Here is a 21,293-nt window from a genome sequence, read left to right as displayed (position 1 = left end):
GGCCTAAACTAGACGACGTCTTTTCACTTGAGAGTCGTCAACTCCGTACATAACGAGCAGAAAAAAAAGAGCGTAAAGTTTTCCTTGAATTGAGCAGGATGGTTGCATGCATGTCTGTTGAACTTCTTTCGCACCGTACGTAGCCAACCGTGCTCGTCGGAGGTGCGGGAGAAGGACAACAAACTTAACACAAAAATCGGTTAGAAAGAAATGAGGCTATTAGCGTGAGAGCTTCGGGGAAAACGGCGACGGTGGGAGGATGGAACTACAGAGTGGAGAGGTGCGGGGGCGGTGTGGGGAGCGAGTGTGTGTGTGTGTGGGCAGCATATGTGTGACTGAATGAGCGTGCAAGGTGCGCGAGCATGCTGCGGACGGGAGTCGTCGTGGTGTGCACGGAGGATGCTATAGAGCGACTTGGCGGGGACTGGATGAGCAACTTGGAAGTTTCGTGTCGCCCGCCCTCCTCCCGCAGGCTACAGCGCCGTGGTGGCAGAGTCCCGGGAAGACTCTCCGCAGGTCGTCAACTCGGACTCGCCGAGCAGCCAGCCCAACGTCGCCCCCTCGCCTCCCCTCTTGTGAGTCGGCCAGCCACTCCGCTCGCCCCACTCGGCTCGCCCCACTACGCTCGCCCCACTCCGCTCGCCCCACTCCGCTCGCCCCACTACGCTCGCCCCACTCCGCTCGCCCCACTCCGCTCGCCCCACTCCGCTCGCCCCACTCCGCTCGCCCCACTCCGCTCGCCCCACTCCGCTCGCCCCACTCCGCGCGCCCCACTCCGCTCGCCCCACTCCGCTCGCCCCACTACGCTCGCCCCACTCCGCTCGCCCCACTCCGCTCGCCCCACTCCGCTCGCCCCACTACGCTCGCCCCACTCCGCTCGCCCCACTACGCTCGCCCCACTCCGCGCGCCCCACTACGCTCGGCGGGCGGCCCCTCGCAACGATAGCCGTTCTGCGCTTGTTTAGCCAGGAGAGCCCCAGTGAGTCTTATGACTCGTGTTCAGGAGGGTCCTGCCAAGGTTTTCACATAGGAAGCGATGACTGCTGTGTATATTGTGGGGGGGCGCGTGGCAAGTGTGGGCGTGTGACGTCGTGACGTGCCTGCGATTACGGCCATCGTTGTGATCGTCGATAAAAAACTGCCGAGGACGAGCGCATTTTGGAATCCATGCGTAGGCGTGGTGTTCCTTCCTTGTTTAGCTTTTTTTTCGGAGTGTTCCTGCGAGCCGGCTCGTTGGTTTGTGGTCGCTTTTGCCGTCGCTAGAAAGGAGACGCCGGACGCCATCGCGGCCCCTCCTCCCGCGAGCCCCGGGCCGTCGTCGTCGGCGGTGGCGTCGGTGGCGCAACCCAGCGGCCCGCCGACCTTGGAGAGCCCCGACCTGACGCAAACCAAGGCGAGCTCAGAGATGCGGAACGGGCCCCAGAGTTACGGGGCAAGCCCCTCACCCGACCATATCACCAAGGTGAGCCACGGCGGGCACTGCACGTGCACACACGTGCGCACCACACGCACGCACCTGTATACACACGTGCACATGCACACGCACACGGCCCCCCGTGTAGCCTTTAACAAATGATTAGGACAAGTTTTGTTAGCGAGTAGCACCTATAAAGGCCGACACGGCGCATCAGGGGGTGGGTGGCCAGCTCCATGCCCATTTTTTACTTGATACAGCAAGCGTGCTGTGACAGTTCCACCTGAAGACGTGATTTTTATTTTATATTACTTTTATTAATTTTAATTTTTTACCTACGTGACTTTACCGAAAAAACCTAAGAATATAAGCTCCATGCCCGGCCACCTTTGTCTCCTCAGTGGCGATGTTTACACTGCACCAGGTACTCATTTTAGTCGACCGCTGGGAGGTCCAGGACCGGTTCAGGTAATTGTCACCAGTGATGGCCGTGAGTGGGAATCGCACTTGAGTCTCCAGTTTCGTAACACTGAGCGCTAACCGATGCAGTTCCACTCCCCACTAGCATGCACAAGCGCTCACCTGCATCCAAAGACAAAGATCCCCTGTATAGTCTTAACAGACTGTCGGGGAAAGTGCTGTTTGCGAGCACCTACAAAGGCCGGCACGGCACACGAGGGGGTGGGTGGCCAACACCACGCCCGGCCGCCTTTGTCTCCCCAGTGGCGATGTTTACACATCGCACCAGGTACTCATTTGTGGCTAAGTCGACCTAGGGGAGGCCCAGGACCGGTTCAAATAATCGTCACTGGTGTTGGCCGTGAGCGGGAATTGAACCCGGTTCGCCAGGTTCGTAGCGCAGCGCGCTAACCGCTACACTACCGCTCCCCACACGCGTGCACGCACGTACACACACACGCTCCTCTTTATACACACATGCTCACTCATTCACCTCTATACAATCGCACAGTGACCAGTATATACATGCTCACACGTGCTCACACACCAACATTCGCAGCTTGTGGTGTCTTGGTAATTAGTTTAAAGGAGGAGGAATTATGAACTGTCGCACCTGTCCAGCGTCCCCGATAGCCACCATGGTAGCCGTGAGCGTGCCATGAATGAGAGTGAGTGTATGGTTCGGTGAGTTGAGAGTGTGCGTGTGCGAGTCTTCTGTTTCTCATGTCTTGCCACCAGTCAGATGTTATTCCAGTATAGGACATATGATATGGCTAGCAGTGGATAGACCAGGGGTCGGCAACCTACGGCTCCGGAGCCGCATGCGGCTCTTTACGGGCTGCTTCTTGACGATATGTACGTATGTACATAGATGCATTGCGGCTCTTGAAATACTGCATTTTGTACCGAATTGGAAAGAAATGGCTCTTCTTGTTGTTTTGGTTGCCGACCCCTGGGATAGACCATGGCACATGATACGACTAGGTCTGTAGCCTTGGCCAATATCCTCCACGGTGTACCACCACTCCTTCAGGAGCCGACAGTCCAATAGATGTTCCATGGCCTGCGACACACACAGACACGGGTATGCAGCGATTTTATCTTGTATGTTCCGATGATTTTAACTTTGTCGGCATCGAATAATCGACTTAAGATTTATGCTTAGGCTCGGGATACATGCATGTAATTCTGCCCAGAGGAATCTGTTAGCGAGTGACCGAACTGAATGAGTAAATACGACTTTACGTTGAATTTTTACCGCACGCTACATACGTGTACAACCACACAACCACATTGCTGCGTAGACGTGCCCGTGCACTCCACTTCATGCCGACTCGGCGCACTGTCCGAGGGGCCGCGACATCGATGCGACGATGGGGAAGGGGGAGCGTCTCTGTTGTGGTGGAGGTGTGAGACGAGACGGGGGATTGCTCCGGGAGGAGGAGGTGGGGAGCTATGGGGGATGGTGGGGGGCGGGAGGTGCGATCTGGAGGGGAGGGGAGGGGAACAGAAGAGGGCAGATGCGGCCGCTTGCTGCTATCGTTCTCGTCAGGGAGCAAGCGATGAGTCCGTCGACCCCCACCATCCTCCCTCGGTGAACAGCTGTCCCCCCCCCTTCGCTAGCCCCCACCCCGAGAGGGCTCGATTAGGGCAGAAGGCTGGGAGGGTAATGGAGACGCCCCCAGGGAGCGAGGGTCAGAGGCTGCGGGGGCCACACTGTGGCACTGGGGCACGAGGTGCACGGGCCAGGGGTGGTTGTGGGGGCCACTGGTGAGAGGTCGGGGGGCTGTGAGGGGTGGTGATGGTTGTGGTAGTGGAGGAGGAGGAAGTGGCTAGGGGTTGTGGGTGGCGGTGGGGTAGTGGTCATTCGTGGTGGCGAGGTCAGTGGGGGGTTGTGGTGGTGGAAGTTGAAGGGCAGTGTCGGGGAGGGGGTGCCAGAGAAACGATTCGGAATAACGATTTGATGATGTATTCTTTACTTGTAATATTTACTCAATTGAATCCTTGGCGACGCGTTAGGAGACGAAGCGTCCGTTTGGATCTCTCTCCATGGTGGAGAGCAGCCCACAGAAGTGAATAACGCAGAGCTACTCTGGGCCACAACAGTAGAGGGCAGCACTTTCTTGATTTCGCCATTGATTGGTTTCGTCTCATTTGTATTGCGCCTCTTTTGTCTTCTGTCTCGTTTGTACCACCTCGTTTGTTCCATTATTCTGGTTAATGCTGGGCCACTAGGCGTGTAACATTTGTCCCTGTCCCCCACACAATTCGAGGAATTGCCGCGACAAAGGATTATGATTCGATTCGAGAATACCATTTTTCGTCTCTCGTGCAATCTCGTTTGTGTCCGCTGCCTCTCTCATCCCGTATGTATGGCTCATGTTCGCTGCCTCCCCTGTCATCTGGAGTGTGTGCCATTGTCGGCACTGCGTTTCTCATTAAATTCGGCCGCTATCCTCGGCGAAGCACGTGCGTGTAACTTGAACGCGGGGTGCACGGTGGATCCGCGCGAGCATCATCCCGTCGTCGCGAGCGTAGGAGTCCATTTCATTTGGCCAATGGGTGCACGCCTAGGGGAGTGCGAGCTATGTTATCTGGTGCGGTCCCTGGAGACGGGATGAGAGAGGCATCCGAGCGTTGGAATGTCGGTTGTGTTGGAATGCCGACCGCCGTCAATTCTCAGTGGACAAGTTGGGTTTGGTCCCAATCAATCTGTACGTGCTACGTCGCCTTGTCCCCCGATTCAAGAGGATTTGAATTAAACCATCCCCGTCAACCTCGTTATCGGCATCAAATATTTATTTAGGTTGCTTAGAACCAGACGAGCCAATTTAACGTGGATTCGAGAACGTACGCAATTTAGGAACATAATGTTGCAGGCTAGGGCCGGTGATCGAGGCTCATGACAAAGTGGCAGCCAAAGGAGGGAGCACACCCACAAATGCATCAGGTGCGGAGACGGAGCAGGCGCGACGTAGGTAGGCGATGGCTCGGTGGAATCCTTCATCCAGCAGTGGATGGATCATGACTGATATTGATGTTAATGATCAGAGCCCATTGAGACCAAAGGTCTAGTTGTCGAGGGAGACCTGGGTGACAAGGCAATGCAGTTCACATGTAAACAAATCCACGTCCCGGTCGATGGGAGACCGTGCGGGAGATGCTACGTTGCTGCCGACTTCACAGAGAGCGCCAGTGCGCACATTAAGTCACTCCCGTGGGGCACGGAGCGGCGGCGGCGCTGGTGAAGGAGTGAGGTGGGTTTGGATTTGTGGGGGGGAACGGGGAAGGGGTGGGGGCTGTCAGACCCCGCGCCACTCAGCTGTCCGTGTATTCCTCGTGTGAGCTGCACGCCGGCATTCCGCGCATTCGCGCCAAAATAGCCGCTATTCGAGGCACGTGGGCTCGCTAAGTACACGGATTTTCCTCACGTCGCCCGTCACTGCCTCCTCCACCGTGGCGGTGGTGGCGGTCGCCCGTCCTCTCTCCCCCGTAGCTCCTCTCTATTGTAAATTTCTGGCTCAGGTGGGCCGGAGCCGGGGCAACGTCTGTTTGTTCACGCGGAAACCCGTTGTGATTGCCGCCCTCCTGGCTGCTTCACTCGCAGCGAGCCGCCACTGTTCATTAATGTCGACCTCCGGTCATCGTTGGTTCTTGTGATGCATCCTGCCAGAGTCCGCTTACTGACACCCCCGTGTTCCTAGTTCAGCCTCTCCGTGTAAATTCCCAGCGTGCGACTTATCGATGCTTCCGCCTTGCAGTCTTCATCTGTTAGATTTCATTGTCAATGTCCGTGGTTCTGGTGCATGTCACAGCCGATGACGCCCACCGATAGAGGGGGGGGGGGGATATTGCTTTGTTGCTGGACAAGATCAAAACCAGATTTCCAAAGAGCACTCCATCTAGCTTTCTTTGGCCTTGTTTCATCAATTTTTATTGCAATCTGCTTTCAATCATTGCCCTGGGTATTTTCCAGTTGTTCCCCCCAACAATTCCTTTCTCTTGTTTACAATACCACATATGTAACACACAAAATGCGCATATCCTCCCCCCCCCCCTTCGTCTCTCCAGTGCTGATGTTGGAATACGTTTTGCCACGTTGAACGTCGGGACCAGGAGACAAAGTCCGTACGATGTCTCTAACTTGCATTTGCTTCTCCGATCCATTGACGATCCATCTCGCGTTTGCCCTGAGGTTCTGCCCGAGTCGTTTTGGACGCGCGTGGGAATAGGGCGAAGCGCGCGGCTTCTTTGGACGCCTTGTACGGCATACGTGCCATATCGAATCGGAACGCTCCGTCCGTCCGTCCGTTATTTATTTATCTGGAGATATTTCCTGCTGCTTCGCATCCTCCGAGATACGCCGTCTCATTTTGCAGACGCGTCCACGCAAGTGCGTTGGACAAGAGGTGGAAAATGTTTTGCTCGTGTTTGTGGAGTAGCCAGGGAAGTATGGCATGGACAGGGCCTGTCCAATCGGAATGCTCCGTCCCTCTGTTTGGGGGGGCGGTGGGCGGTGGGCGGGGGGAGCGGCTTTTAGCTATTTTTCTGGCGATATTTCCTGCTGCTTCGCATCCTCCGAGATGCGGCGTCTCGTTTTACGGACGCGCACACAGACGCAGGCAGAGGCACGCACGCAGCCTCATTAGACGGGGGATGGAAAATGTCACGCGCTTGTTTGCGGAGCGGCCAGGGGAGAGGCGTTGTTCGGAGTTGTCGGCCGGAGCGGCGTGCCGGGCCATGCCGTGTTGGAGCCGCTGCGGGAGGTCTGCGTCATCAGGTGTCTCGCGGCTCGAGCAAGCGCGCGATGCCTTCTGTGCCCTCCTGCAGAGGGAATCCAACTTGAGTTTCCCCAATCCCCAAGAGGGCTTCCTCGCACTGACCAGGCCTGACCTCGCTAAGCACAGTTGTGCAACAATCGCACATCTCCCCCCCAAATCCACTCGGTGAATTGCCAAGATTTTATTCAGTAATCGTTAAAAATAATCTAATCTTAATTGCACCATTTTGATGGTGTTGTGACCTTTTCAGTCTGTGTTTTGTGACTCATTTGTGCTGTCCCGCTGGAATGTTCTGCCTCGTTAGCGCCATTAGACTGAATGGACCTTAGTATATAGTATCAAATTATATTTTTAACATATAATTTTGATATGTTATTATTGTCATAGTCAGCATTCATCCATCCACTGTTGGAAAAAAGGTCTCCCCAAGTCGTCACTTTGTTATCGAGCAATTTTTGTAGCTCCAGTTGATCTACAAACACTGCCCAGAGCAGTGTTTGTAGATTTGATCTCTGCGATCAGGAAGCGGAATTTCCCCAACCATCGCCGCCCATTATCCGTATTTCCCTCTTAGGGCCACAGTGTTATTGACAAATGAGTTTGTCACTTTCACTGCCAATGCAACATCACAAAAATCTGATGGATTCATTGGTTGGTGGTGCGTGTTCTGGGCTGCTCTCGTACATTAATTGGCTTGTGGTTTTATTGACCCAGGAAAACTTTTTTGTCATCTCATTTGTATTGTTCTTTGAATGCTTTACAACTGAGGTTGAAAGCCTTTTATGCATTCGCTTCGTCCGTTCATAACCGGGAAGGAGAGGCACGATAACCCTCGTAAGTTCGATCCGACGTGAAGTCGGCGCGAGTGTTGGGTTTTGTTGCTGTTTGCGACTCGCCCTGTAGAAAACCGGCTGAATCGTTACGAAGCGTTTGGCGAAAATCTTCGGCCATGAAGTGGGGTGGAAAGGGGAACTCTTTGCAAATATGGAAATGCATTTTGCCCTGACTGCTACGTGTCCGATTCCCTACCACGAATTGAACCTTTCCGAAAGCAAACGCATAACTGAAAACGCGACATATTCCATGCAGTAACGTGATTTTTCTGACTGTGTCTTTGGTACCGTTTTACTTGTTAGAATGAGCAAATCTGTTAAACGGAGGCTACCTCGTTCATCGCGACGTTAATTTAATTGGGCACCGTTGACTTGTGGGTGGAAACTCAGTTGGTGTTGTCATCCACAGGGAGTCTGTGCGAGCAAAAACCTGAGTTAAATTCCCAGACGCAACCTCCACTAGTCATGGGTGATATCCAAACCGGTCCCGAGTACTTCTCTTGGTCGACTCGGCATTAAATGAGTACCTGGTTCAGTGTGTAAGATTACAGTGCCGGGTCGATAATTGTGGCCGGGCGTGGTTTGGCCACACCACCCAATCTCGCACCGAGCCGGCCTTATTCGCCGGGCGTTAACAGCGCTTGACCAAAGAATCCACGAATAGTTCCACGGAGGATCTGTACGTTTGTGTCGCCCACAGGACTCGCTGAGCTCACTGAAGAGCATGGCGGAGAAGGCTGCAGCGGAGGCGGGACTCGAGGGGCAGATGCAGTCGCTCCACCTCACGGACAGAGGTGACACAGCGACCGGAGTTCCACGTTCGCGCACACGCACGCCTCTCCCACACTAACACCCATCGTTCCACGCTCACACCTGGCCCCCCCGCACTCACATCCCTGCCCTCCACACTCGCACCGTACTTGTACAGCAACTTCACTGTTGTAGGACAAAGAGTCCACAGGAAACCAAGGATCGCAAGGTGCATCTCCAGGTCCAATCGATGTCGTTTAAAATAAATCGACGGCCGCGCCATTCCTGACCCCGAATGTCGCTCTGTAGCGATCCGCAGGCCCGGGGTGCTCGTCAAATGTCCAATCCTTGTAGCGCCGCCCGTGCCACTGTCGCAAAGATGGGCACATTATATTAAAATTGCAAACTACAAGAGTGATTTCTATTTAAAGCTTTCGTGACTGCAGGGATTCATCTTCTTGGTTCTTTCGGTAAAGTCACGTAGAATGGAAATAATAAAATAATAAAAATTAAACATAATAAAATAAGTCTAGACTCTGTCTTCTCGACAGACTTGTTCTCCACCTGAGGACGGCTGCTTGCGTTGTGGCCAAAACGTCGTGAGAATTATTTTATTATGTTTTATTTTTATTATTTTATTATTTCCATTCTAGGTGACTTTACCGAAAGAACCAAGAAGATACAAGAGTGATGTGTTAACCTAGATGCAAATGACCAATAAATCCTGTCTCGTATAATTTAGATAGAAATTATCAATTATTCTTCTGTTTGTAATATAGATACCAGTTGCAATTTTACGAATGTGTTAACGTAACATATTGAAATCATATATACACAATTAAGATCTTGTCCATCGTCGTCAGACGTAAACTAAGACTATTTTCTGCCGTTCGCTTTTTCGTGTCGCTCGAGAGTTAGCGCAGGGAATCGTGTATTTTTACTTTGGCCCGTGGCAGGCTCGGGATTTGGGGGGTGGGGGGGAGGGGGTCAAAGGTCGGCGTCCAGGCTGCGGCGTTGAGTGATCGGGCCACGATCACAGAGGGGAGTGGGCCCAGCGCCCAAACATCACCGCAGGGCTTAATTAGCGAAAACGCGGTGGGATTGAAAATATTCCAGGAGTTTTAAAATACAAGCGGGGTCAGAGTTTGGCCGTGGTCCCGGGCCCTGTTGGGCACGGGAAGAGGTCAGCGAGCTACAGGGCCGACTTGTATATTTTTTTGTGTAATTCCCGGAGTCTCTCGAATTATCCCCGGCTCTCTGTAGCCGCTAATAATGGAGTGAACCGTGCAGTAGCGGTAGCAAGCACTGCCGGTTTGCATTGCGGCGATTTCATCATCATCGCTTTCTAATTTGGTTTCAGTATTTTTACTTTTTTACTGGGCGTGTAAATGACTTAGGTTTCTGAAATATTGCAACACCTACGCCAATGGTATAACAGCCGCGATAATTGTGTAGCAAGCACTGCCGTTTGCATTGCGGCGATTTCAGCATCATCGCTTTCTAATTTAGTTTAAATATTTTTACTTTTTTACTGGGCGTGTAAATGCCTTAGGTTTCGGAAATATTGCAACATTTACGCCAAATGGTATAACAGCCGCGATAATTGGTAGCAAGCACTGCCGTTTGCATTGCGGCGATTTCAGCATCATCGCTTTCTAATTTAGTTTCAATATTTTTACTTTTATACTGGGCGTTTAAATGACTTGGGTTTCTGAAATATGGCAACACCTACGGTATTACCGAATGGTATAACAGCCGCGATAATTGTATTGTCTGTTTGGCAAAAATATACTGTTCCCAATGGTGATATATATATTATTTTTCTACCAATAAAATATTTCAAAAATGTTAAACTACGTGAAGATAAAACTCGGGAATGTGCTGCCGAATTTCGGGTTAAATCCCAAAAAAACTAAATCTGGCCCAGATAGTAATGTTTGCATGATCCGCTATTTTATTTCAAAAGGTGAAATACACCCACAGAGTTGTGGGCAGCTGAAATCGTGAAAGTCGACATGTCGTGAAACTTGTTTTCGTTTCGTGAAAAATTACTTCAAGGCAGCCTGACTAACAACGTGTCGGTTCCTTGACGAACATGTCCATTGTCACCATTCCCACGGTACGCTACGATGCACCGAATCATGTCGCCTTTTGTTCCATTTTCCGTGGGTGGATTTCGTATGTATTTGGTTGCCGTAAATTTGTATTTGCCTGTACGTCACCACACAGTCTGCCAGGGCACACCGTGACACCCAAAAGCTGTCATGTGACCGCCACCCACCCCCCACCTTCTCATGTCGCCCCCCCACTCCTTGCAGACCTGTTTGTGGGCCCGGGCCGCCCTCCCAGCCCCGTCACAAAAGAGGCCCACGTGCAGCCGTTGCTGGGCGTGTGCCCGCTGGGTGCCACTCCGCTCGGCAAGGATAACGTGTACCAGCAGGGCATGCTGGAGGCCTCTTGGAGGCACATGCCACATCCGTCCGACGCCGAGAGGCTCAGGTGAGGCCGCTCAGGTGGTGGTGCTGTGTGCCAGGGAGGCGCTCGCCTCGGAAAGAGGGGTCAGGGGTGAGATGGTGAGGAGAGGATGACGTTGGATGTGATCTGTGCAGGTTCGCGCGTCTGGTTGTGTGTGTGTGTGCGTATGGTCGTGTCTCATTGAGCTTCTGCTCTGTGTTGGCATGTGTACTTGTGTGTGTGAGTAGGTAGCGTAATTGTTAACGGGCTGCACTACGAACCAAGCGACTTGAGTTCGATTCCTGCTCGCGGCAATCATCAGTGACGAATGTCTGACCCGGAGCCTTGACCTAAATATAAGTACCTGGTGCAGTGTGTAAACCTTGCACTGGGGATACAAAAGCGGCCGGGCATGATGCTGGTCGCGCAAGCCCGTCGCGTCTCGTGCCGACCTTCAGAGGTGATCGCCTTAACAGCACTTGCCTCAAAAGTTTGTTAAAGTTAAACGGCGGGGGATCTTTGTGTTTGTGTGGTGCACGCAGGCACTACCTTCCCCGGAACCCGTGCCCGACCCCATCGTACCACCACCGCGTGCCACCCACCCACTCGGACACGCTCGAGTTCTACCAGCGACTTTCCACTGAGACACTCTTCTTCATCTTCTACTACCTGGAGGTGAGCGCCCGCCGCACTCTCACCCTCGCTCGCTCGCTCGCCCGCCCACCTGCAGACACCCACATGCACACGCCCTTGCGCACACTTCTGCGTGGGCCCCCGCTGACTGACTCGTGCCCCCCCACCCCGCCACCCTCGGACCCTCCCCCCGTGTTGTGAGCAGGGCACCAAGGCGCAGTACCTTGCGGCCAAGGCCCTGAAGAAGCAGTCGTGGAGGTTCCACACCAAGTACATGATGTGGTTCCAGCGGCACGAGGAGCCCAAGACCATCACGGACGAGTACGAGCAGGTGAGCCCGCCCGCCGCCACGCAGCACCGCCACCACGTGCGTCAAACCACGTGACGATAAGCGCATGAACAACCATGTGCCAAAATGTACTGAAGCTTCGATACGCGCACCGATACGCACGGGTACTCACTGATGCACGCACCGATGCGCGCGACTGAACACGCTCGACACAGTTGCTACAGACTGAGAACATGCTCTCGATTTCCAGATAAAACCTTGCCGGTAAATCCGATAGCCAGGCCCAGATGCGCAGCGCAGGACGATCCGAAGTTTTCGTTTGCTTTGGGTCGATGCGGAATCCTCCGGGAGTGACGTTGGTAACACGGCGTCACTCCTGCGGGGTCATCGGGTGATGTCGCTCTGGGCGGCACGTTGACACTCATTGAAGTTTGTGCCGAATGAATGCAATTTTGAAAATCCTAAAAAAGATCAGAAATTGTCTTTAAAAATGTAAAACCTGCAAAACTCCTCATCCCTGATCGCCGCCATTCGTACCGCAGCTGCAATGCCGATCGCTCGGCAAGCCAACGATGGTGGAACCAATCGGACGCTCCAGAACGAGGACTGTGTCGACATTGCGGCGCAAAAGGAACGAGAATCGGCCCGGTCCAAAAGCTGAATTGGTCTCGTGACCCAGAGTTGTTTTAAATTCTGTTTGTTTGCTTCACCTTGGGCACCTCCTGCCCGTGGAATCTCGATCAAAATCGTGGGGATTAACAAAGAAAACGCCAAAACACCTGACAACTGTGCAAAAAAAATAACGTGCAGAGATTCGTGCTGGGAATTGCACGGAGCTAGAAAGAGGAATATGCGGATTGGAGAACACACTTGGGCTAATGACGTTACTCCGTCAGTAAATGGAAGTGAGGCGGGCATGGGTAGGGGGTGTCACCGCTGGAATGGATGGCGTTCCGGCATTGGTCGAGACTCACGACGCAGTGGCAGCCAAAGGAGGGAACGATCCCAAGAGGACGTGCGCTGAGGAAATGGAGCGATGAGATGGGCTTGTGTGCAGGCGGTAGCCGGAGCGTTACATTGCATGCTGGTGAGAGGTGGTGACGACTTGGGGGGGGAGGGGGGAGGGGGGGCGGAGGCATTCATCCAGCAGCGGATTGATCATGGCTGATGAGGACGGCGATGATGATGATGGAAATGTCTTAACAATGAACGTAAAAGTGCAGCCTGTATTTGTGCGTGTGTGTCTGTGTGTCTGTTGGAACGTACCGCGCGGTGACTGATGACAGCCGTGCGGTTTGAACGTTCACGCGTGCCAATCGGTAGGTTCGTTACTAAACTTGCACCGGGGTTCGATCGTCGATTCCGCAAACGTGGAATCGACGATCGAGTCCGAAAGCGACGATCGGTATTTTATCGATGAACGACCCGACTCGAGAGACCGCTTTCATTTGTTCGTCCAGTCCATTTCAGTTGTCCTTGCAGTGCCTGAAAATATCGTCTGTAATTTAGTCATAAGTTAAGATGGTTTGCGGGTCCATTAAATTAAACTTTCCGGGTCAGCTGTCCCACAACTTTGGTGCCAGAACACCAAATGACCGTTTGTTAATATCATTAATTTTAATTGCCGTTTCTTGTAATATCATTGTAATCTATACAGTTTGGAACATATATATTCATCCACATATAAATACATGCACACACGCAGGTTTCATACATAAGACTTACATGTACAGATACATTGCATACATACACACACAAACGTATATTACACACACACACGGTATGTTATTTTAAAAGCGTGACAGCCCATTGGGGAAAGCAAGTCTATAGCAAAGGAGACCTGGGGATGTAAATAATTGAAAGCATGGGATAAACGTGAAGTTAAATAACTAAGCGGATGAACACACGGAGAGAAGTGAATTGCGGTGATCATGGCATTATCTTTTTATTGACAAAATATTTTTGCAAAACAAACAGTAATTTACGAGCAAAATAAATGTGACTATTTATCTGCAAGAAGTATTATTTACAAATGAATCCCCACCTCCAAATTCACATTTTTTTTTTAAACTCGTGTGGCTGAAAACCGGGTGCAGGAGGCGTTGCAGCTCCCCTCGAGAAACGTTTTGAGTTTGAGCCCTTTCGGAGTCGTTCCTGCCTCCTTAATCAGTGTAGGGTTGCCAGTCTGCTACGTTTCATTTGTATTGTATTGCTAATGAGAGAAACATAAAGAGGAACGCGTGGATTAGAGAACGCGTGCGAGTTAGTGACGTTGCCATTGACCGCTCGTGAAAGTGAGCGGGCTGGGGCAGAGACACGTCACGGCCAGATGGGACGACGGGCGGCGGTAGTCGAGACTGACCAATCGAGGGAGCGCGCGCTCCAGGGGCACGTCCACCTTGGAGACGGAGCGATGAAATCGGCTCGTGTGCGGGCCCGCTGGGTGGATCGTTACATCGCAGGACCATGGGAAATAGCGGCGGCTTGGGGAGGCCTAAATCCGGCGGTGGGTTTATCGTGATGCGACGTGATGATGATAACAAACTCGGGCGCAAATCCCCTTTGGTTGACGTCCCGCCGCTGCGGCCGTGTGCACAGGGGCATTGCTTCTGTTCTGCCTTTGGCCCTCGAGTTAAGAGCAGAATGACGGGACAGACATCTTTGATTGCCGGCAGCAGTCGAGCGGCGACGACGACGACGATGAAAACAAACATCGTTCGCTCAATTTATTTATAGCAACACGACGGCGATGATGACGACGACTTGACAACAGTTGTCATTGAGCCGTCCGTGAATAGGCGTCTCTTGCGAACAATCGCATCGGGGCCGGTCACTCCGTGAAACGGGGTTCGCCGGCCCCCCCCACCCCACCCCCCTTTCCAGATCAGGGTCACTCTTAAAAACCCACGTTGCATTTCTCGAACGGGGACATTGTCGTCGTGTGTCGTGGTTGAGTTTGTTGCCGTGTTGCGCATCCCCCTTGTTTCGCTTTCGTTCCTCGATTTGCATGAGAAGCTCCCCCGACGCCGCTCGGGGGGGAGGGCTGCGGCGGCGGTAAAACCTCCCCTCTCTCACCCCTCTCTCTCTCTCTCTCCACCACCACCCCCCGCCCCTGTCTGTCGCCGTCCAGGGAACATATATCTACTTTGACTACGAGAAGTGGGGCCAGCGCAAGAAGGAAGGGTTTACATTCGAGTACCGGTACCTGGAGGACAGGGACCTGCAATGAGGAGGAGGAGGAAGAGGATGAGGAGGCAGCGATGGAGAAAGAAGGCGTGGGTGGGGGGGGTTGGTGGTGGTGGTGGGCGGTGGACGGTGAAGAAGGAGGGCGACTTCTTTTCTCACCCGGTTCCCCCTCGCCCCCCTCTCCCCCCTCCCCCCCCCCCCTCGGGTGGACTTGCAGGGGGACCACAAACACTCGCTCGCCCGCCTACGTACACGCACACACACGCACTCACGCGCGCACACACACACACGGGAGCCGGCACTCGACAAAGCCAGCATCGGATTCCTCTGGCTGTGGATTCCCCCCACACGCGCAGAGCACAGGGATTCCGTGCCGAGGATACCGAGCTTTGTTTTGTATATTATGTACTCTTTTGCTTTTTAAAAAAGAGAAAAAATTGTGCACATAATAATGTATGGGAGGCGTGACTCCTGTGATGTGTACATTGCTGAGAACACGAATGCAAGTATTTAGATCTTGTAAGAAATAATAAACTGTTTGTTCCTTTTGCAACGCGACGCGTCACGTCGTCGTTTCTTCGCAGCCCCGGGGCCCTGCGGTGGTGGTGGTGCTCGCGTGGGGTCGTAGCCCCCCACCCCACCCCGGGCCCCCTCAGGCTCACGAATCCCCCGGTGCAGTTGCACCGCCTGCGCGCTCGGTAATCGCTACCCCCCCCCCCCCCGCTGCTCGAGAGGCTGGGGTGGAGTGAGACGCGGTGGTGGGTGGGCCCCCACGTCACGCCGATGCCACGTGCCCCCTACTCACGCCGATGCGAATGGTGGGAGTGTAAACTAACATCCCGTGGTAGCTGGAATTCGCACTTGAATAGAAATCTGCGCAGCCTAGCGTCGGCCACGTGGCTACACGTGCACGCACGGCGGTTCGGTGCCTCCATTTTTTTGTAGTTTTTTTTTTGCTCTTCTCGATTTTGCGCTCAACGTCTCGGGGGGTTTTCCCGAAGGGAAGCGCGCAACCCTGTTGCTGTACCTCCCAGGCCGGGCTCCTGCCGCTCTGGGATGGCGGGGGCCGGTGGAGCTGTTGTGTGGTGGGGTGGTGGGGGGGGGGCGGTCCACCATGACAGTGGTTCACCGCTGAGTGAGAGAGGGTGGCCTTGGCTGGGCACAAGGGATTCTTGGTGGTGCAGGGCCCACACCCCAGCAGCAGCCAGGCCCTGCGGCCGGCACGCAGGCTGGCCAATCTAAAGGAAAGGAAAGTGTGCCAGCAGGCGTTCTCCTCTGTGCCAGTGCTGCTGGTGCCAACCTGTGGCTGTGGTGGGTGAAGCTGCTAGCTTGCTGCTACACCGGGGTAGAATTCAGAGGGAAGCAGATGTCGGGGCGATCTGATCCAGCCCCAGCGCTCGCTGATTCCACGCACTCGCTGTCCGGCGGTCAGTCGCCTCCTTGTCACTACTATCTCGCTACCTCCATGGATATTGTTTGCGTGAACTTCACTGCTTGGTTCCTGCACCCAGGTCGAGTACTACCAGACTGACTGTTTCGTCTCGTTGGTCAACCCACCACCAGACTGCAGGTCAATACAACGCTCACCCCACCTACTCGCCACGCGATCACCCGCCACACTACACGACACTTTCCTTTCTGCTCGTCTCTTACTGCTGCTCTCATCATTCTTTCCCATCGTCTCGTTTCCAAAGCTCTCATGATAATAACCTTGCTCAATTCAAGACACCCGTTACGCACACTTATCCATTGCAACTTTGACGGTGCTGCTTTGTTGCTGCCCGCTTGGCGTTTTGGGCCTTGTGTTCCCCTACCGGTGCTCTGGCATCTGCTTAACAAAACAGCCGCACATGGGGGCTGTGTCCACTAGGGGGTGACACAGTCGCCCTCACGTGGTGCTTGGCAATGAGTCGAGGATGGGGGTGCCAACGTTGGCAAGAGATGTTAACTACCTCGCCTGGTGTACAAGAGGTCGTGGGTTCAATCCCAACCCCTGATGTCTTGTATATTTGGAGTGTGCGTGCCTCTCTTCCCCGTGGTCGTGTGGATTTTTCTCCAGGTCCTCCGGGGTTTCCCTCCACGTTTAGAATCGTACGTTTAGAGTATTTGGCTGCTATAAATTTCCACATAAGCGAACTTCGTTAAGCTATCATTTATGGCCAGGTCGCTTCTGAAAATATCTATATAGCTCAGTGGCCCTTTCCAAATTTTTTTTTTTATAGTAACCCTTTCTCGTAGGGAGACCCAGAGACTCGCACAGTAGAAGTAGCAATACTGCACAGGATTATGGCTCACGTCTCGCCGAGGCAGGCGACAGCCGCTCACACAGCAGGGGTAGTGGACGGTAGCTCCCCGCGTTGTCCCGGACCTTCCACGACTTTGGACGGGGCCATGATCTACGCCGCTCACAAGGCCCTCGGTAGCCTCCTTTCGTTGGTGACACTCGCATAGAGAGCCGTGGCCTCGGTACACAGACTTATAGAATCATAGAGTCCCAAGAACTCGCATACAAACCTCTAGAGTCACATAGAGACCCGTGGACTCGCATGGAGACCTATAGACTTGTAGAATCACAGAGAGCCATGAACTCACTATGAGACCTCCTTTACCAGTAGCAAAATATAGTAATAGGTTTTTACCCTTTCAACTGGTACAAAAACTGACACCTTTATACAAGGGATCATGTTTGCAATAACCACAACACAAGCAGTCAAAATGCAAACAAAAAGAAACAACTCTGATAATGATATGCACTGTCCTTGAAGTTGATTGGTCCACACCGGAGACAGCTTTTCTTAAGAGCCTAGTCTCCATTGGTGACGCCAAAAGGCTGTTGTGGTTATTGCAAACATGATCCCTTCTATAAAGGTGTCAGTTTTTGTACCAGTTGAAAGGGTAAAAACCTATTACTAGCCATGAACTCATTCAGACCTATAAAATCGCACAGACCGATTGACTCGCACACAGAGCCAGTACAAGATTCGGCGACACTGGTTGATGGTTTTTGGGTACACTTTGTCTCTCGGGACAGCAAGCGGCGACGCTGGGGCGGACCCTTGTTGGGTGCACTCTGTAAAAGTCGCCGCCGCCGCTCAACTTTCCGCCCCCGCCAAGTGAAAGCGCCGCTACTTTTGGGGTCACGGAGCCGGCGGGCCACCGTCTACCGGTGGTGGCGGGGTGGGAAGGGGGGTGTCGGGGTAGGGAAGGGGGATCCGAACGGGGTCCCACGGCTCTGGGGGTCTTGCCGGGCACGCATTCTCGACCTCTGCGTGCCGAGCGCGCCTCAAGGGCACCCCGAGGCCCGCTCTCGCTTTCCACGGAGACTCGGGCATTCCAAGGTGCCCGCCGAGACCCCATAACCCTACCCCTTGCTTCCTCCAACCAGCCCTCTCACGGGGCTCTCCGTGAGAGGTCCCGGGAACGCCGAGACCCCAGGTAGCACGTGGGCCGAATCCCCCAAACCCAGTGGTTAATCTCAGCGCACAGTCCAAATCGCCCGCTCCACGGGTGTTTGTTTGGTTTTTTGGTTTGACATTCACATGCTTGACTGCGAACGCCAACGAAACCCGCGGTCAATGTCATTCTAACGAAGCCCGCAATTAAAACAACACCGAGTCCACGCGTCCGACTGTTATCGGCCTGTTGAAACGATGAAAGGAATAGAGCGACGTAACAGGAGCCCAAGCAAATTGCTCGTTCGTGTCCCCGCTGGCGGATAGGGCCTCGCCTCTACTCCTGTCCAACCTGTAGAGTCTTGCCGATTGCTTTTTTGTCCGAGTTTCTTGGGTAGGCACGGTCGATTTAGGATTCAGACGCTGTCTTTCCGACAGACCTGGTCGTCACCTGAGGACGGCTGCTTGCGTTGTGGCCGAAACGTCGTGAGAATTATTTTATTGTGTTTAATTTGTATTATTTTATTATTTCCCTTCTACGTGACTTTACCGATTTAGGAGTGGTTAACAGATTTCGCTTTCTGGGTAATGAGCCTCCAGAAGTGACCAGCATGCACCGCGAGATGGTAGCTATTTGTGCCTCCCCTCTACTCACGTTCACCAGACCTTTGTGGGAGAGGCGGCGGTGTTACCCACACGTTACCCCCTCCACACGTGACCCACTCATTTATAGTGCCGAGTGGACAGAGGGCGAGGGGGGGGGTGGCGGAGGAATTTGAACGACTTGACCCCAATTGTTTCAGCTGCCCGGTGTGAAAATATGTAATTAGGGGCCGCCCATAAATGACGTCACGCGATTGTGGACGATTTTTGACTCCCCCCTCCCCCTCCTCGTCACACGGCGTCACAAAAAGTCAGACCCCCCCCCCAAATATGACGTCACAAAGCTCTGCCCCCCCCCCCCAAAACCATATTTACATTTTGAAAATAAAACATGCTTCAAATCGCTTCAAACTATTGTCATTGTAGTGCGTATTTAATGTGGCGCTGCACCCTGATGTTGTAGGAATGTTGTTATAGCAATTAGTGTTGTTATAACAATTATATATTTAAAGTTGCGCATTTTTACGTGACGTCACATTTCTCAAACCCCCCTAGGTGCGTGACGTCATTTATGGACGGCCCCTTATTTTGGAAAAATAAGGGGTGTTGTTTTTTTAAAAAAAAAACAACACCCGATATGCGGATCGGGTTGCAACCTGTCCCAGTTAATGCGGGACACGATTTTTGATGTAATGTATTCACATGTAGTGCTTCCACCATTGTCATATTATGTGATTACAATCTTGATTTGAAGATTTCGTGACTGCAGGAATCCAAACTCTTTGGTTATTTCGGTAAAGTCACGTGGGTAGAAAAATAATAGATCACGACGTTTCGATCGCAACACAAGAAATCGTCATCAGGTGGGACAACCACGGCGATAAAAAACCACTTGAGCAGAACAAAATACTTCAGCAGTTGATTCTTGCTGTGGTTGTCCCACCTGATGACGATTGCTTGTGCTGCGATCGAAACGTCGTGATCTATTCTTTTTCTACCTACGTGATTTTACCGAAAGAACCAGCTATTATGTGATTACAGTGTTCTTCTTCCCACGATATGTCCCGGGTTTTTTTAACATCTCAGAGGTGGAAACCCTAAATGCACCCGGTCTCATTAAGCGCCTGGATAGCGCCTGGATGGGCCACCACTAACCTTGGACACGCGGTTGTTTTCGGCTGCTGCAGTGCAGCAGAATCCATTGTAGTATTGTACATTATATGCTCCATATTCTTAGGTTTACTCGGTAAAGTCACGTAGGTAAAAACATTATTTTTATTTTTTTTATTTTATTTTACTTTTTAATGTTTTTACCTACGTGACTTTACCGAAAAAACCCTAAGAATATGAATCATTGCAGTCACGAAAGCTTCAAATCTAGAATTCTATGCTCCCACAAGCGTATGCTCCCGCCGCCTTCACCAACCCGCACTGACCCATCGTGGTGAAGTATGGTCAAATAACCCTCACGACACACACGGCACGGGGAGTCCCTCATCCAGCAGCGGATTGACCACGGGCCATACATGTCACACGCGTGACCTCATCTTCCCTCATTCCGGAGTGGTGGTGGGAGGGTTACCCGTGCACGCGTGCCTATCCCCTTACGAGCGAGCGAGCGAGCGGAGGGGGTGACACGCGGGACGACCCCCTCCGTCCATGGCTCGGGTGAGAGGGAAAAACTGGAATTCATCAGCGACGCTCACTCACCTGCGGTCAAGACTCACCGCATGCGCAGCTACCACATCTGGCTTAGTCCCTCCCCCAACCCCGCATCTCCACGTGGCTAGACTCCAGCGAGACTTGCCCAACGCCCATGACTGAGCGCATCATGGGAGAGAGGGAGGGAGTGGGGGGGGCAGTGGGGTGGGGGTCTAGAGGGCGCAGGGGGGGGGGCTAGGATGGGGCCCTGATTGACGCGACTTGGCAGCACACACGCCGCCTGCCGCGCCGAGGAGTCCAGACGGAGCCTGGGACGGTTTCCAGGGCCGTTCCCTCTTGCCCCCCGCGACCCCCGAAACAACCCCCCCCCCCCGCCTCATCCCCCCCCTCCCACGCCCTCCCCCGCCTTACCTTCTCACTGTACGGTGTGGTTCTTGGATGTACAGCACAACTATTCGCACCACCCACCGCTGGCGACTAAAGAGTCCAGTGGTTGAATCTTTGCCTTGAATATAGCGGCCACTCGTGGCTGCGGACAACACCCAAACCCGTGAAATGCAATTGGTTTCTATTTAAATTATGTAGAGTAGGGTTGGAGCGGTGGCGCAGCGGTTAGCGCATCGTGCTTGCAGCGGTGAGTGCCGATAGCCGGCAGCCAAACCGTGAGATCAATCATCGATAATTGGTCGATTACTATGAACGCATTATTTAAATGTGAGCCGAAGCTGGGACATCTGATGACTTAAGTGATCGATCGCTTTACCGATTCTCGGTTCCATTGCTCCACTTAACCTCAACAATAAAACGGAAATAGTTGTGGGGGGGCCGCTGGACGGG

The 21,293-nt window shown here is 53.1% G+C and overlaps 1 protein-coding gene across 9 annotated transcripts in view; it reads left to right on the top strand.

Moving 5' to 3' along the window:
• The window catches only part of LOC144944554 (CCR4-NOT transcription complex subunit 3-like), a 32,682-nt gene extending 17,336 nt beyond the window's left edge, over window positions 1-15,346 (top strand). For 7 of the 9 annotated variants that reach the window (XM_078872806.1, XM_078872807.1, XM_078872808.1 and 4 more), the window contains exons 14-21: window positions 473-575; window positions 1,264-1,462; window positions 8,188-8,281; window positions 10,556-10,736; window positions 11,234-11,366; window positions 11,530-11,655; window positions 12,900-12,932; window positions 14,744-15,346. In XM_078872806.1, the coding sequence (XP_078728932.1) occupies window positions 473-575; window positions 1,264-1,462; window positions 8,188-8,281; window positions 10,556-10,736; window positions 11,234-11,366; window positions 11,530-11,655; window positions 12,900-12,932; window positions 14,744-14,842 (968 nt within the window). In that variant the 3' untranslated portion in view covers window positions 14,843-15,346. The remainder of the gene's footprint in view (window positions 1-472; window positions 576-1,263; window positions 1,463-8,187; window positions 8,282-10,555; window positions 10,737-11,233; window positions 11,367-11,529; window positions 11,656-12,899; window positions 12,933-14,743) is intronic. The other 2 variants (XM_078872813.1, XM_078872812.1) reach the window with 1 other exon arrangement.
• The last annotated feature ends 5,947 nt before the right edge of the window (window positions 15,347-21,293 follow it).

Source organism: Lampetra fluviatilis, chromosome 35 (genome assembly GCF_964198595.1).
Source record: "Lampetra fluviatilis chromosome 35, kcLamFluv1.1, whole genome shotgun sequence".
Lineage (NCBI taxonomy): Eukaryota > Metazoa > Chordata > Hyperoartia > Petromyzontiformes > Petromyzontidae > Lampetra > Lampetra fluviatilis.
The sequence above is the reverse complement of the archived record's forward strand: the minus strand, read 5'-3'. Positions and strand labels throughout refer to the sequence as shown.